Source organism: Eriocheir sinensis, chromosome 38 (assembly GCF_024679095.1).
Source record: "Eriocheir sinensis breed Jianghai 21 chromosome 38, ASM2467909v1, whole genome shotgun sequence".
In the NCBI taxonomy this organism is placed as follows: domain Eukaryota; kingdom Metazoa; phylum Arthropoda; class Malacostraca; order Decapoda; family Varunidae; genus Eriocheir; species Eriocheir sinensis.
The window spans coordinates 1,087,631-1,105,819 of record NC_066546.1 but is presented as its reverse complement, the minus strand read 5'-3'; the positions used below and the strand labels follow the sequence as shown (position 1 = coordinate 1,105,819).

Sequence of the window (18,189 nt, the reverse complement as noted above, 5' to 3'; positions counted from 1 at the left end):
GTACAGAGCTTTAAGGAGATTGTGGAGGAGCAGTTGGAGGAGATGGATGGCTGAGAAGGTGGTGAAGATAATCAAAGAAAATGAGGCACTGGTAAGAGGCACGGTGGAGAAAAAGAAGAGCGTCTTTGTGTTCGGGGTCAAGGAAGAGAAGACCCCAAGCAAATCTGCGAGGGAAAACAACTTGAAAGATGTAGTGAAGAAAATTGTGCAAAGGGTACAAGAAGAGGGAAGAGACCTGGTGAAAGAAAAAGATGACTGTCAAAGGATTGGCAAATACAATGGTGAAAGAGATAGACCAATTAGGATTCGATTCAAGGTACAGAGTGAAGCAGAAGAGGAACTGGGAAGGAGCTTGGAAGCTAGCGGGAGAAGAAGACACCAAAATGATGTGGCTGAGGAAAGATCTGAATGAACAAGAGAGAGACAAGTTGAATGAACTTAAAGGTGAGGTTCGTGATTTAAATGAGAAGAGATCGGAAGAAGAGAAGAAGGAGTTTTTTTGGAGAGTAATGGATATGAAAGTGAGGAAGTGGTTCATGGTGACGAGAGGAAGGAGAGAAAGAATCTAACAGGAAAGGAGGAAGGATGGAAAGTGTCTTATACGAATATCAATGGAATAATGTCATCGTGGATAGAGTTTAACGACTATTTGAGAGACAGAGAACCTGATATTGTGGGGCTGACAGAAGCTAAGTTGTGTGACCCAATTGAGGTGGTGGGGATTGGAGAAAGTGCATACAATATATGGAGGAGAGACAGAAAGAGAAAACAGGGAGGAGGTTTGATGTTGATGGTAAGGAAAGGCATTAGGGTGGAGGAGGTGATTGAGGGTGAAGGCTTGGCAGAGGTACTGAAAGTGAAAATTGTGGGTGCTGAAGGAAGAAGGAGGCAGTATGTTGTAGGGTATGTGCCACCAAGAACCAATGCATGGAAGGCCCGAGAATATGAACAAATGATACAAGACACGGTGAGTTGCCTGGAGGGAATGTTGAGAGAGGGTGAGAGAATAATTTTAATGGGTGATTTTAATTGCATGGAGGTGGAATGGGAGGATTGGCAGACGCAGGGAACAGAAGAATCGTGGGGAGGAAGACTCCTGCAACTGGCAATGGAACATGTACTGACTCAGTGGATTAAGGAACATACCAGATTCGGGAAAGAAGGCGAGGCATCAAGACTAGACCTGGTATTTAGCAAGGAGCCGGAAGTAATAGAAAATCTTAAAGGAGATTGTCCAATAGCAAAGAGTGACCAGGCAGTTGTGGAATTTGAAGTAAAAGATAAGAGAACGATTGACCGAAAAGAGGATCACAAAATTGGGAGAAGTAACTACTGTAAGGCAGACTTTGTTAGCATGAGAACTTATTTTAAAATGCAAATTGGAGTGAGCTGTACAAAGCCAAGAGTACACAGGATAAGTGGGAGGAGGTTTTAAAGCTTTACAAGGAAACCAAAACTAGATATGTCCCTAAGGTAACCAAAAGGGATGTTGGTAAAAAGGATTGGTTTAACAAAAGATGCGAGGCAGCTAGAAAGAGAAAGGAGGAAGCTTGGAAGGGATGGAGGAGACGAAGAAGAATCAACTCGTGTAACAATTACAACCAAACAAGGAATGAATATACAAAGTTTAGAAGAGAAGAAAAACGGAAATATGAAAAAGATATAATCGACAAGTGCAAAGACCAACCCAAACTTTTCTATAGACATGAGGACGGCAAATTAAAGAATAGAGAAACAATTGATAAACTGAAAATGGATGGAACTACATATGAGGACCCAGCAGAGATGGCAGAAGTGATGAACAACAGCTTCCATAGAGTTTTCACAAAAGAAGACAAATTCGTACAACCACCGGGCCAGGAAAGAGGAAGGGTTATGCAGGAGATACAGTTAACGGCGCAGGAGGTCAAGGAAAGCTTGAACAAGCTGGATGTAAGAAAGGCGACAGGGCCGGATGGAGTATCAGGGTGGATCTTGAAAGAATGTAGTGAGCAACTTGCAGAGAAACTGCACTCCATAGTGAGTGCCTCCCTGAGTGAAGGAAGGGTACCACAGGATTGGAAGAGAGCGAATATAGTACCAATTTTTAAGGGAGGAAAGAGAGAGGACCCATTAAATTACAGACCGGTATCACTCACTTGTGTGGTTGCGATGATATGCGAGAGGTCGGATTTCTTAGAAAGTGAAAAAATTATCTTGGATTGCCAGTTTGGATTCAGGAGAGGGAGATCTTGTGTCACCAACTTGTGTTATTACTCAAGGGTGACAGATTTAATACAAGAGAGAGAAGGCTGGGGGGATGGAGTGTACCTGGATTTGAAAAAGGCATTCGACAAAGTACCGCACAGAAGACTAATTTGGAAAACTAAAAATAGGGGTGGAGTGGGTGAGGGACTGATTAAGTGGCTGGAGGACTTCCTAACTAACAGGGAAATGAGGACGACAATCAGGGACAGGGTTTCCAAGTGGTGCCCAGTGAGGAGTGGAGTCCCGCAAGGTTCGGTGTTGGCACGAATAATGTTTGCTGTTTATATAAATGATATGGTGGACGGAGTGGTAGAAGATGTGAATATGATTATAAAATGGGAAGTGAGATAATATGCAGAGGAGTGGAAGAAAAAGATTTGGGAGTGACTGTCTCAGAGAACATGTCACCGGACAAACACATCAACAGGATAACGGGACAAACTCTGAATTTGCTGAGGAACATAAGGATGGCATTTGTGTATTTGGACGAGGAGATGATGAAGAAAATAATAGTTACAATGATAAGGCCAAGGCTGGAGTATGCAGCAGTGGTCTGGTCTCCTCACAAAAAGAAGAACATGAGGAACCTGGAAAAGGTGCAGAGAGTGGCAACTAAGATGGTTCCGGAACTTAGAGATCGGACTTATGAGGAGAGACTCAATAGCATGGGGCTCACAACCCTGGAGAGAAGAAGAGAAAGAGGAGACCTGATAGCAGTGTACAGGGTGGTGAGTGGGGTGGAGCATTTGGACAGAGAGGACCTGTGTATGTGGAACGAGAGGACATGGAAAGAAGTTAAGGGCGACCACGTGTAGGCGAGATGTGAAAAAGTTATCTTCCCAAACAGAAGCATTGAGCTATGGAATAGACTGGAGGAGGAGGTGGTTTGTGCAAGAAACATTCATGATTTTAACCCCTTCCATCCGTGACGCTGACGTCGGCGTCACAGTATGGAAAGAGTCAAGAGAAAATGGAATAGGATTAATCCTCTTCCATTTCCTCATAAGAGGTTTAGAAGGGGATTGAGAGGAAACGGAATAGAAGAGGTGACACTGTCAGATGCCCGTCGGATGCCGACGTCGGCGTCGTCGGAGTGAAGGGGTTAAGGAAAAGTTGGAATAGAGTGAATATGGAGACAGGACAGCGTGAGCGTAGCTCTTTTCTCGTATGTCACAACTAGGTAAATAAATACAACTAGGTAAATACACACACACACACACACACACACACACACAGATGGGTGGAGTATTTAGAAGAAAACAGTATATTAACAAATAGCCAATTCGGATTCAGAGGAGGACGGTCTTGTGTAACTAATCTGATCAGCTTCTATTCAAGAGTAATTGATATAATACAGGAAAGGGACGGTTGGGCAGATTGTGTGTATCTGGACTTAAAGAAGGCGTTTGATAAAGTACCACACAAGCGATTAATATGGAAACTTAATCATGTTGGAGGTCTGGGTGGTTCAATATTGGATTGGATTATGAACTTTTTGATGAAGTGAGAAATGAGAACAGTAATCAGGAATAATAAATCAAGCTGGATGGAAGTGACGAGTGGAGTCCCCCAAGGATCGGTGCTGGCTCCGATTGTGTTTGTAATGTATATTAATGACATGACAGAAGGGGTGACAAGCTATATGAATATGTTTGCTGATGATGCTAAAATAATGAGGAGGGTGGCTAATGAAGAAGACTGTGTAGCCCTGAGCCAAGATCTCGATAGAATAAGCGAATGGTCACGCAAATGGGAAATGACATTCAATACAGAGAAGTGTAGCGTGATGGAGTTTGGTAAGAGCAGTAGACAAATATCGGGGAACTACTCTCTGAGTAATGAAAGAATCATGAAAAAAACTGAAGCAAAAGATCTGGGAGTGATCATAACAGACAGGTTATCCTTTGGAAAACATATAGACTGGATAACTGGGGAAACATACAATCTTCTTTGAAACATAAAAGCAGCATTTACATATTTAGATGAAGAAATGGTGAAGAAACTAATAACATCAATGATACGTCCAAGACTGGAATATGCAGCATTAGTGTGGTCACCTAGATTGAAGAAAGAAATTAGAAAGTTGGAAAGAATACAAAGAGCAGCGACTAAATTACCGGAAACTCTGAGAGAACATACTTATGAAGAAAGACTGGAGAAATTGGGACTAACAACACTGGAGAGCAGAAGAGAGAGAGGGGACCTCAACAAGAAGTACACAACTCCAGACTGGAGGCTGCAGAACGCTTAACCTCAGACCTTGCTATCATTTCCGATTGGGGCAGAAGGAACCTTGTGTCCTTCAATGCCTCAAAAACTCAATTTCTCCACCTATCAACTCGACACAATCTTCCAAACACCTATCTCCTATTCTTCGACAACACTCAGCTGTCACCGTCTTCGACACTAAACATCCTCGGTCTATCCTTAACTCAAAATCTCAACTGGAAACTTCATATCTCCTCTCTCGCTAAATCAGCTTCCTCGAGGTTGGGCGTTCTGTATTGTCTCCGCCAGTTCTTCTCCCCCGCGCAGTTGCTATCCATATACAGGGGCCTTGTTCGCCCTCGTATGGAGTATGCATCTCACGTGTGGGGGGCTCCACTTACACAGCTCTTCTGGACAGAGTGGAGTCTAAGGCTCTTCGTTTCATCAGCTCTCCTCCTCCTACTGATAGTCTTCTACCTCTTAAATTCTGCCGCGATGTTGCCTCTCTATCTTCTATCGATATTTCCACGCTGACTGCTCTTCTGAACTTGCTAACTGCATGCCTCCCCCCCTCCCGTGGCCCCGCTGCACACGACTTTCTACTCATGCTCATCCCTATACTGTCCAAACCCCTTATGCAAGAGTTAACCAGCATCTTCACTCTTTCATCCCTCACGCTGGTAAACTCTGGAACAATCTTCCTTCATCTGTATTTCCTCCTGCCTACGACTTGAACTCTTTCAAAAGGAGGGTATCAGGACACCTCTCCTCCTGAAATTGACGTTTCTTTTGGCCACCTCTTTAGATTCTTTTTTGGGAGCAGCGAGTAGTGGGCTTTTTTTATTATTGTTTTCTTTTTTTTTGTGTGCCCTTGAGCTGCCTCCTTTGTTGTAAAAAAAGAAGAAAAAAAATTGTACAGGATACAAGAGGGATTGGAGAAATTGGACAGGGAAGACCTAGTGGAACGTGACAGAAGTGTGACAAGAGGCAATGGTAAGAAATTGAAGAAGAGTGACTTTAGGAGAGACATCAAGAAATACAGTTTTCCATACAGAAGCATAACAACATGGAACGGACTTGACGAGGCCACCGCCTCCCCTGGAGTGAAGTGCAACACAAGAGCCCACTGGGAAAAAGTGACCATGAAGTGCTCCAAATAGAAATTTATGAAGAATGTGAAGAACTTGGCTCAGAGAACCATAAGGACAGAGTAATGGCTCTTCATCTCACCTCTCCTCCTCTTGCTGATAGTGTTCTGTCTGTTAAATTCCACCGCCATGTTGCCTCTCTATCTTCTACTCTGAACTTGCTAATTGCCTGCCTCCATCCCTTTGTAATGTGTATATTATAATGTACATGTGTATGTATGACTGTACGTGTGGCGACACCCGGTTGGTGTCGCTCAACAGGATGTTTAACAACACGTCGTGCTTTTGGCCGTGGGAAGCTGTGATGAACTGACACTAGGATCAGCAAATGATGACTTTCATCAACAGTCATCAACCGGAGCCCACACCCTTCCGGACGATCTAACAAGCAAATAAAACGAGCGAGCAACGTGAAGACGGGGGAGAAGACGAGAGAAGACAGCGGGCAGCGGGCGGGCGAGTGGTGTTCGCCGGCCCCGGGCACCTTGGTGTGGCTGGCTCTGGTGTGCGTGCGACTCGCTCACGTAAACTGTAAACCTTATGTAGTACAACCGTGATAACAAGGACAAGTCTGGAGAACCTTAGAAGCATCGGCAGTCAGCACCACTAACTCCTAATACTCCGTTTTACAGGTCTACAGTACTAATAAAAGAAAATCCTGTCACCAAGTTGTGAAATCACTGTTGTAACAAATCTCACTGAAATATATAATTCCAGCATAATTGATTAAAGTAATTCCAGCATTGACCCCTAAAGGCCCGGCCTGGGTGGTCATCTACAACATCCACAGGACCGGCACCTCAGCACCAAACACCGAAAATAGCCTATATTCACACACTTGATTCTGCTGAACTACAATGCAATAACAAATTACTTTGTCGTCATAGTCATCATAAACTCTTCTTCTTTTTAATTATTGCATGAAAACGTTTCTATGTGCTGTGGTTTGGAGAAATTTGAGTTGAAGAGAGGAGATTTTGGAGTTAGCGGCTCTTGCCGCCCGTTTTCGTTCGCTTGTGTGGGCCTTGACTAGTGCGTAATGAAAACGGATGCCCACATGCTCTAATTCTTATATAGTCAATACTCTAAGCTTTCTCTATGTAACACAGTCTTGTGATGTGGTTGGGAGTCATTGTAGCATCTTCTTCTCATTCGTGTTGCTCTGCTGGGGCTCGGCAGGGTCTGGCAGGAAATCGGACGGCCAGAATCCGTGTCAGTACGCCTGTCCATCGTGAGAGGGCAAGATTCTGAAGCAGTAGCCTAAACATATCTCTGGCAGTGTTGCCAACGAATGGTCATCGAAAATTAAAAAAAAAATAAATAAATAAAAAAAAAAAGCAAAGCGTATACGCGCCGCGCCTTCTGAAAAAAGGCTATATAAGCCCTCCGCCCTTTAGGGGTTAATAAACATCAAATGAAAAAGACAAATATCCACCTATCCTTCGATCGTAACGAACGTGGATGACTGACATCTGTGACGCCAAAAATAATTCCCGTAACGGGTAACAGTGGTATGTCAAGTAAGGGTAAGTAAGACTTGTCTGCATACTTCCAAAGCTTACAGATATTCATGTGCTGGTTACAATAAAAGTTAGGGACAGCATCTACTCAACTTACATTAAGTTTGTCAGTGCAGAGAAAAAGTCTGTTTTAAGCAGAAACACATGAGGTTCAAGGTTAAATTGTACTTATCCCAATGTTAGTCTACACCCTCGGTTATTACGGCTCCAATTAAATTAAGAAGACTGACTGCCTTGCATCAACTCAGCAATAAAAGAAAATAGTGGGTTAGAGTGAAAAGTATTACACAAGCATTCCCCTTCTCGCATGAAAAAGATGCAGGCAAAAGCTTAGGAACCAAACATAAATTAGTAGATGCGAGGATGAAGGTTATAGTCGTGTGGTGGAAAGATACACAAAGCAGCATCAGGCTGAACCTCAAGCCAGCGCTAGTCTTTGGAGACGATCACTATGCACCATTCTGTGCAAAAAAAAAAGATCATAAAGCTCAAATTTCCAACCACCTATTTATCTGACTATTTCTGCCTAAACCACGGGTAAAAGAACACACCAAGGAATTTTTTATTACCACTGGTGACACCCAAAAAGGTTTGGTCAGAGGGTCGCGAAGGCCCCCCCTCCCCGACAAACGTGTCGACGGCAAACGAAGCTTCAAAAAGGACCCAAAATTACTTTAAATGCCATAAAAGTTGGCTGATAAAACCATGTAGGTTGCCAGTGGGGCTGTAGTCAAGGGATACTGCACTCCTTCGAAGAGGAACTTTAAGGACAATCATGTACACAAGGAACTCTAGTAATAATCTAGCATTAGCTACAGAAATGGTTTCTCCATCTGTCCAGTTTCCTTGTTTAAAACACGAGATCAAATCAGTACATAGCCTATAGGCGTCCACTGGCCTGTTAAAAAGGCCACTCGTTTGCACAGTGTCCACAGCAAAATTTACACCCTTTACGAGGCTGTGTTGCCCATCTTCCCCAAATGTTTCAAGAAAAAGTGACCGAAATGCATCATAATCCTTCCGTCCAGTGAACGCGCTCCTGTTTATGAGGGCCGTGCCCCCGTTCCCGGGATTGACCTTCGAGCGGCTGAGAGATATTTTATCTCCCGGATTTGACACGAATGAAATATCCATGACAATCTCACTTTGAAACAAGAAGTCCCTGGCCGACTAATCTGCCTCCCTTGCTACCCTGCGAAAGGCCTAACTGCTGTTGCTGTAGCGGGTGATTAGGGGCAGAAGCCATTGTGGGATTAGTAAGGTAAGTAAATACCTCTTGGTTGCTCATGCAGCGTAGGAGGAGCAAGCACCCTTTGAAGACTGCTACACTCCTTACATGACAGTTACCGTTATCCGTGACGGCACTGTTATTTCTCTCTACCCACCCCTCATAGTCCTCGGTGAGAACTGGTAACTTCGGGTCAGGTTTCTCTGCCATTAAAAAGAGTTACTAGTAAAATGAGGAGTAAAATGGTAAAGGAAAAAAAATATATCGCTGCAAAAATAATTAAAGTAATAATCATTCACCGCTAAGTATATGCTCACTCCTCCCCGATGCTTTTAAAATGCATAATAAAAGAGGAAAAATAATAATGAGTGAGGCTTAGCAAGACAAAATTTCTCCACTGTGCAATAAAACACACAAAAGAAAGGAGAAAAGAAAATGAATGATTATACATAAAATGCGTAACAATGTTACTCAAGAAAAATATTAAACATCCACACGCCAGAAAAATCAACAGCTGAAAAATCTAATAGATTAGATACGGCCCCACACGCCTTAACACGTGAACATAATAATAGTAATGCACCTGAAATAATGTTGCAAGTGGTGTAATTACTGAAACCAATGAGGTGTCAGCTAAAATGTGTTAAAAACCTTGAAGGCAGCAACTCGATACCCCACTACTCAGCACGCTCGTGTCCTTCGCCTCGCCGGTGACAAGGGCAGGGCTGCAGGGGTGGCAGGGTCTGCCGTCCCCCGTCTGGTAGCGGGGAGGGTTTGGCTCGGGCAGACAATATACGCCCACCAGTCACCCTCAAAGGTCCGAGTTGCCTGGCGAAGATAAGTGCGCACCTACGACGAGTTGTGTCGTAGGAAGAAACAAGTGCCGAGACACCTCCAAAGAAACTTGGTTGTGTGGAGGTGCGGGGCAGGGCGCGCGGGCTGTGTGGAGGTGCGGGGCGGGGCGGGGTGTGCTCTCGGGTGCGGCTGTGTGCTGACTCGACTCACTGGGGCAGGAAAAGCCGTGCCCTGAGGTCAGCGTTTGCTTGCTGTGTCCGATACCGTTCACTGCCCCCAAGCACTGTCACTGAAGTTACGTTTGAGAGAGAGATATAACAATTCGGAGTAGTTCGTAACCACCCTGCACATCATTTGTGTTAACGACTTTTAAGCGTCATTTTTAAATGTTATTTTTAACGTGGTTAATGTAAAGTGTTACGTTTAACTTTAAGGCGCGAACTGCTGTCTCACGTCAGGTCCGGTGTACCGTTGCCTGCGTTCTCCAGTTGATTGAAGTGGTTGACACAACACAATAGCCTTTACTTAAGTGATGTGTGGCCGAGCGGTAGCCAATATAAGTTCACTTTAGTTCACTTTAGTTCTCTCTCTCACAGGGCAATACCAAGACAAAATGTAATTTTAACTATATTAACAGTTGTACTACATAAGGTTTACAGTTTACATGAGCGAGTCGCACGCACACCAGAGCCAGCCACACCAAGGTGCCCGGGGCCGGCGAACACCACTCGCCCGCCCGCTTCCCGCTGTCTTCTCTCGTCTTCTCCCCTGTCTTCACGTTGCTCGCTCGTTTTATTTGCTTGTTAGATCGTCCGGAAGGGTGTGGGCTCCGGTTGATGACTGTTGATGAAAGTCATCATTTGCTGATCCTAGTGTCAGTTCATCACAGCTTCCCACGGCCAAAAGCACGACGTGTTGTTAAACATCCTGTTGTGCGACACCGACCGGGTGTCGCCACACGTACAGTCATACATACACATGTACATTATAATATACACATTACACCTTCCATGGTCCTGCTGCACTCGACTTTCTACTCTAGCTCATTCCCATACTGTCAAAATCCCTTATGCAAGAGTTAACCAGCATTTTCACTCCTTTATCTCTTTCACTGGTAATCTCTGAAACAGCCTTCCTTCATCTGTATTTTCTCCTGCCTATGACAACCTCTTTCAAGAGAGCCTCCACCCAAATTGACCTCTCTTGTGGTGACTCTGCTGCTTATATTGGACCAATGCTAATGGGCTTCTTTGTTTTCATTTAATTTTCCCCTTGAGCTGCTTCCTTTACTGTAATAAAATACATGAAAAGTCCATCAGAAATGAGATTGGACCCTTAACTCACAGCAAAGTTAAATTAGTAACTAAAAGTCAGCACACAGTGAGCTGATGAGACAGTGAATTTTCCAACATAACGTCACTCCCTTCCCTCCAATTGGTTCGTTAAAGCGAGGGTACACTGTTGTGGCAGTAATAATAGTAACAGTGGTGGTAGTAATTGTAGTTGTAACGGTTGTTGTCGGTCTGCACACTCCCAGCACAGCACTGTTCTTCCCTCTACCAGTCACCTCTTTCCCCACAGGCCAGGGATCTTCGCAAGCAGAGAGAGGGCGTCAAGAAGCTGTTGGAGGATGGCAAGGCGTTCGCCGTCCAAAGTGTCGACAATGTCAAGAAGTACTCAAGGATGAGCATCTCTGGCTACCGAGTGTTCCTGCATGCCCTACAGGACCTGTCCCTTCCCCTTGGTGCTGCCATCGTGGAGGTGAGTGTCTGTCTGTCATACTCTCCCAGCTGGGCCTGCCCCTGCCACCCCCACCCTGTAGAGGAGAGCTTTTAGTATTAATCTATATTGCCAGTCTGAATGAAGGGTTGGTAGGCATGACTGCAAAGTGCACTGACCAATATATATAAATTATAGTGAGTGTTGTAGCCCTTTTTATGGTATCACTGACTTCTGACATAACTATGCAATGCAGTATCACATTTAGAGCAATGTTCATTCCTGTTCATCTGCAGTGTCTGTGCACCAATACTCTTTCTTTACCTTGTTTGAGCCCCTTCACACTGTGCTGACCCTGGGCCACGACAACCCAGCAACTTTTGGATTTGACAAATTGGCTCCCACGCTTCAAGAATGGGGGAAGATTTTTTTTGGGTGTCTTGGTGTGGCTAGTATGATTGCCAACAGTCGTCTCCTGTCTGGGACATTCGGCCAACTAGGCAACTAGTTGCCCTGCGACATGCTGGCAACAAGTCTCAAGACGAGTCTCAACAGTCATTTTTTTAAAATGGCGCCATGTCTACGACAATCACGACTCTGCCAACCGATTGGCCAACAGTCGCAGACAGTCTTGACAACAGCCTTGCAGACTGTCTGTCAACTTGTTGGCCAATCAGCTAGCCAACAGTTGCCAAGGAGTTGGCTGACGGTCTTCCCAACAGTCTTGGCGGCAGCCTTGCCAACTGTTGACAAATTCTACCCAGAATTTTAAAAGGATATTTTGGCCGTAGACGCCTAGCACTCTTCATGGGTCCTGGGGTATATAGGCTATAATGGGCCAAGACTTTCCGTTGTGTCTAGGGTTGTCACCCGTTCCTTAAAATACGGAATTGTTCCATATTCAATAGTGAAATGTATCGATCTGTTTTTAATCAAAACGGAACGCCATTTGTTCCGTATTTGACTGTCTGAATGGTCAAGCAGATAAAATTCAGTCTTAAAATTGTAGTGAGCGCATTTTTCGGTTAATCACAAAACCAGCCTGTAAAATGATGTCTTTGTCAAGGGTCGTCTTAAAATACGTGTAAAATACGTGACGTAACGTTCCTCCCCCTTTCCTCCTGCCCTTCTAAGCTGACCATCGTCACGAACGTCCTTCATTAGACAAAGACTGTCATCACGACAGTCCATCATTATTCTCAAGTAGTCGGCACTGACGACTGTGCCGACAGGAAACCGTCAAAATGGTTGTCCACATTCCTCGGGGCTTGCATCTGGGCCAGCGAAAAAACAGGAAAAGAATCCCCCTCATAGACTGTGTCCTGCTCCTGCCCACCCAGCGCCATCTTGCCCAGGCGGGTTCGGGTGGGTCCGGTCGCGATATGGCATCAAATTCCATCCCATCCTGAACTGCACCTGCATGGGCTTTGCTCTTTTGTCCATTTCATTCTCTGCATTGTTTTTCAATAGCTTTTACTAAGCTTACCTTTGATCCTAGGCTAGCTTTCATGAGAAAATTGCCAAATTTGAGGCTACCATGGACCCCATAGCTCAGCTACTATTGAATGGAGAGTATCACATAAACCTGACCTTCAATCTGAAGAAAACTCTGAGGAGACAGAAGGACAATCAAAAGATCAAAGGTCAGCTTTAGTATAGGCTATTAGAAGACAGTACAGCAAATGAAATGGACAAAATAGCAAAGCCTGCGCATGCACAGTTCAGGATGGGTTGGAATTTGACAGAGGGATGAGATTTGATGCCACAGTGGCAGTTGTTTACACTTCCATCGACACTTCTTTGATTTTTTTGTGTTCACTTATCCCATTGGGAGACAGGACCTACCCTACTGCCCTATCCCTCAGGCCCTGACCCACAAATAATAGGTAAATGCATCGAATCCCTGGTCCATTGGCTCAGGTGGGTGGCGTGATGTTTACGTCTTGGCGTCCCAGCGTGTATTAAGCTATTTGTAGTATACAGGACCTCAGCTCAAGCTCGGACAGTCATGTCTCCCAATCTATATTTGTCCGGCTTTTCCTTCATTTTATGGACACTGCCCACTTCAACAATGTTTGTTTAGTTCATCTCATGTATCCACACTCCTGTGAGGAAAACTGAACTTCTTTATGTCTTTCATACAAGTCCCCTCACTCAATTTCTTGCTGTGTCCTCTTAGTTGACTCCTTCCATCCATCTCGATTAAATCATTTCTATCCAACACGTCAATTCCACTCGTATTCCTGTACAATGCTATCAAGTCCCCTCTTACCTTTCTTCCAGCGTTGGTAGGCCCAGTTCCTCCAATCTAGTCTCGTATGCCAGACTTGATAGTTCTGGTACCATCTTAGTCGCAATCCTTTAAATCCTTTCAAGTTTCCTATGTCTTTTTTTTGTGTGGTGACCTAACAATTGCTGCATACTCTAACCTTGGTCTGATCAGTGTTGTTATTATTTTCTTCATCATGTCCCCATTCAAGAAATGAAATGCCACTCTAATAGCTTGCAGCAGACTGTGAAGGAAGTGCTGAGAGTAGTGGTTAGCTTTACTGCACTGTGTGTGTGTGTGTGTGTGTGTGTGTGTGTCTGTGTGTGTGTGTGTGTCTGTGTGTGTGTGTGTGTCTGTGTGTGTGTGTGTGTGTTTACTTAGTTGTATTTACCTAGTAGTGACATACGGGAAAAGAGCTACGCTCGTGCTGTCCTGTCTCCATATCCGCTCTTGTCCAACTTTTCCTTAAAATCATAAATGTTTCTTGCACAAACCACCTCCTCCTCCAGTCTATTCCACAGCTCAATGCTTCTGTTTGGGAAGCTAAACTTTTTCACATCTCTCCTACATGTGGTCGCCCTCAACTTCTTTCCATGTCCTCTCGTTTATCTCTTGTTCCACACACACAGGTCCTCTTTGTCCAAATGCTCCACTCCACCCACCACCCTGTACACTGCTATCAGGTCTCCTCTTTCTCTTCTTCTCTCCAGGGTTGTGAGCCCCATGCTATTGAGTCTCTCCTCATAAGTCTGATCTCTAAGTTCCGGTACCATCTTAGTTGCCACTCTCTGCACTCTTTCCAGCTTTCTTATGTTTTTCTTTTCGTGAGGAGACCAGACCACTGCTGCATACTCCAACCTTGGCCTTATCATTGTAACTATTATTTTCTTCATCATCTCCTCGTTCAAATACACAAATGCCGTCCTTATGTTCCTCAGCAAATTCAGAGTTTGTCCCGTTATCCTGTTGATGTGTTTGTCCGGCGACATGTTCTCTGAGACAGTCACTCCCAAATCTTTTTCTTCCACTCCTCTGCATATTATCTCACTTTCCATCTTTTAATCATATTCACATCTTCTACCACTCCTACCAAACTATTTTTTTTACATTTCCCAAGGTTGAACTCCATCTGCCATGTACCACTCTACTCCCATATTTTATCCAGATCCCTCTGCAATGCCTCACTGTCCTTCACATCATTCACTCGTCTCAATAGCTTTGGATCATCTGCAAACAAACTCACATAGCTGGTCACTCCGTCCACCATATCATTTATATTAACAGCAAACATTATTGGCACCAGCACCGAACCTTGTGGGACTCCACTCATCACAGGGCACCGGTTGGAAACCTTGTCCCTGATTATTGTCCTCATTTCCCTGTTAGTTAGGAAGTCCTCCAGCCATTTAATCAGTCCCTCACCCACTTCACCTCTATTTTTAATTTTCCAAATTAGTCTTCTGTGCGGTACTTTGTCGAATGCCTTTTCAAATTCAGGTACACTCCATCCCCCCAGCCTTCTCTCTCCTGTATTAAATCTGTCACCCTTGAGTAATTGTGTTGCCTTCAACTCTGTTTTTAATAACTTACTAGAAGTGTGCTTCCTAGTTGTTAGGGTGACACAACACAAATGTTAACTTATGAGGTTTATTCACAGTATGTTGATATATAATGGTAGTGAGCTTATTGAAATTAAGTAACAATATTATTTACAATTCATCACTGTTGGAAATGGTAGCGAGCTTTTACCGAGTTACTTTACAATATTGATTACAACTCATCATTCCAATCACCTTAAAGGGCTCACTCATCTCTTAGACTATTACAATTACATGAAGATGTGATACACTGGCCATAGCCTAAACACTTATCCGTTGTTAAATAACAGCTACCCTAATCAGGGTTCAATGATACATGATTATTACTGAAAATATTTCCTTCCACCGATATGTGTTCACAGGGTTGATCATGGAGGCACGGTAGTCATGGGGGTTCAGGACACCAAGGAGGTGGTCATGAGTCCCCACAAGCATTGGATTAAACAAATGACACTAACAAGAAAAAGTATCCTTTTCTGTTACTGAATTAATCATGGGATGAGACATTTGTGCTCCTAAAATACCAGAGGATGGGCATGGAACCCCAACAAAGGGGTAACTGTACATTCTAACACAACAAGGGGGTAACCACTCAATCAGTAGGGAACCTGTTGGGAGGAGAGGCGAGGCTTGACTCACTTAACCGTTATAGGTATAATAATAACATTGCAACACTAAATAATCACTGTCCGTTGGAATTAACTTCACACATACCTGTTGGGAGGAGAGGCGAGGCTTGACTCACTTAACCGTTATAGGTATAATAATAACATTGTAACACTAAATAATCACTGTCCGTTGGAATTAACTTCACACATACCTGTTGGGAGGAGAGGCGAGGCTTGACTGAATATGCAGCTCTCACGCTTTCCCCAACTCGACTCCTCCTCCCCCCCTTTGGCGTGGCTGCCGGCTAATTAGCACCGAACGGTGGTTGTTGTTAAAGATACTTGGCCTGTTCCGCTAACTCAGGAGTTCAGAGACAGCTGTTCCTCTCTCCCACGTGACTTAGGTGAAAAATTCCTCCTCGTTGTTCCCCGTAAAAGAAAACCTAACTTAACCATCCTCGGCACCTTCACTATGAGTCAGACCCACGCGATGCTGACCCGTCACTGGTTTGTCTGTCTGTCTGAATGTCTGCCCAGCCGCACCATCACCTAATTCACAAGCACACATCGGTTATTACAGGTTATCGATTTTCCTAGTTTTCCCCGCATTACACGAACACAAGTTGGTGACACAAGATCTCCCTTTCCTGAATCCAAACTGGCAATCTGGGATAATTTTCTCACTTTCTAAGAAATCCAACCACCTGTTTTTAATCAGCCTCTCGCATATCTTCGCAACCACACTAGTGAGTGATACCGGTCTGTAATTTAATGGGTTCTTTCCCTTTCCTCCCTTAAAAATTGGTACTATGTTTGCTCTCTTCCAATCCTGTGGTACCCTTCCTTCACTCAGGGAGGCACTCATTATGGAGTGCAGTTTCTCTGCAAGTTGCTCACTACATTCTTTCAAGATCCACCCTGATACTCCATCCAGCCCTGTCGCCTTTCTTACATCCAGCTTGTTCAAGCTTTCCTTGACCTCCTGCACCGTTAACTGTATCTCCTGCATAACCCTTCCTCTTTCCTGGCCCGGTGGTTGTACGAATTCCTCTTCTTTTGTGAAAACTCTATGGTAGCTGTTGTTCATCACTTCTGCCATCTCTGCTGGGTCCTCATATGTAGTTCCATCCATTTTCAGTTTATCGATTGTTTCTCTATTCTTTAATTTGCTGTTCACATGTCTATAGAATAGTTTGGGTTGGTCTTTGCACTTGTCGATTATGCAGTACCCTCTCGAGTTTCATGCTATCCGAGTTTCGCGATCCTCGAGTTTAGCGCTTAGTCCTAAATTCTTACCATCACGACTTTCGCGCATTACCGCCACGAGTTTCACGTTGCTTTAACATGTACGGGTCACGTCTACCTACCGTCGGCGTCATGCGTGCTGCCTTAAGAGACAGTGTCCAACCTTTGGGGCCATGGACAACCGCAGTTGCCCGTATGCCCAACCAGGAGCGAGTTGTTGGGTGTCCTTATGAATGGAAAACGATTGTGAGTATGAGCGTGGGTACGTGGGTACCGAACGGCTGCATGTACACAAACAGACGACAGCAGTGGCTGAGGAGTGAGGAGCAGTGGAAGATGGCCCACCAATAGACTCGTAAAATGGACTGGCAGAGCTGCTTTGCTTACTATTTGATTAACAAGATAAGAGAACACCCCGTACTGTGGAACCACAGTCCAAAAATCTTTTTATCAAGTCTATGAAAATTGTAGATCTCCCAGTGTTGTTTTCCTTTTCTTCTTCTTCTTCTTCTTCTTTTGACCTGTAATGCATGGCAGCAACGGTGAAAAGTAATAGTGAAAATAGCAAAAGGGCATAGAGAAGCAAAATCAGGGAAAGAAAAGGACAGAAAAGCACCTGAGTTCAGGGTGAAGTGTATAAGTGAGCACTGTTAAGTAACTAAGGGCCGCTTTCACAGTCACTTTGCTTTGATCGTTACCAATGGCGGCGATCGCCACTTAGTATTTCACATAAGACTGGCCGATGGGGTAGTGGCAGCTGCAGATGAAGCGAGAGATGTTGAGAGTAAGTGGTAAGTGCGGGGCTAGGCTAACCCCGCAGCCGCCACTACCTGATCGGCCAGTTTCACGTGGAAATACTATAGCGGCGACCGCCGCCATTGGTAACGATCAAAACAAACAAAATGACTGTAAAAGCTGCCTTAAGTGCATGTTGTGAAGTATAAAAGTGTGGAGAAGGAGGACCTAAGAGGCAATACAAAGCGTTACAGGTCAAAAGAAGAAGAAGAAGGTCCACTACACTGGCCGGTGTTGCGAGAAATATCTCCCTGATGAAATTAGTCATTCTGCTGTCCACCACGCATGCGCGCTGTGGGAATACACAGCATTAAAAGTATTAACCCTTTCTGTACGACGACGCCAACGTCGGCGTCGCCGTATATTGCACTGGGCACTTCATGACGCCGACATCGACGTCGTAATTACATTTTGTTTTAGTTGTTCCTGAATGATTCCGTATTCTGTTCTGACTCTACCTAGAGACTCCATATATGATACGGTGTCTTATTTGACTTTCAATGTTATTATAGTGTAATAATGTGTGTGTCTTGCGTGCATTTGTACTTGACAGTAACAATCAATTTTAACAGAAAATAACAAAAATAATGAGAAAGAAATGATATATGTGCATGTGTGGAGTAGTGGATCGAGTTCCTCTTCCTTTGAGTTGCCAAGTGGCTGGGTAGTGAGTGCTCATTTCACCACCCCTTCGGCTCAAGGACGCGGCCTCCCCTCCCTGCCTCCCTTTCATCCTCCCACTGTCTCTGTTCTCTTTCATTCTTCCTTCCTTCCTTCCTTCTACCTCCTCCCTCCAGGGTGTGTGTGAG

General features: G+C 44.4%; 1 protein-coding gene across 5 annotated transcripts in view; it reads left to right on the top strand.

The window, feature by feature from the left end:
• LOC127008518 (uncharacterized) overlaps positions 1–18,189 on the top strand; it is a 117,144-nt gene that overhangs the window by 85,711 nt on the left and 13,244 nt on the right. For all 5 annotated transcript variants that reach the window (XM_050880636.1, XM_050880632.1, XM_050880633.1 and 2 more), the window contains one exon: positions 10,728–10,907. In XM_050880636.1, the coding sequence (XP_050736593.1) occupies positions 10,728–10,907 (180 nt within the window). The remainder of the gene's footprint in view (positions 1–10,727; positions 10,908–18,189) is intronic.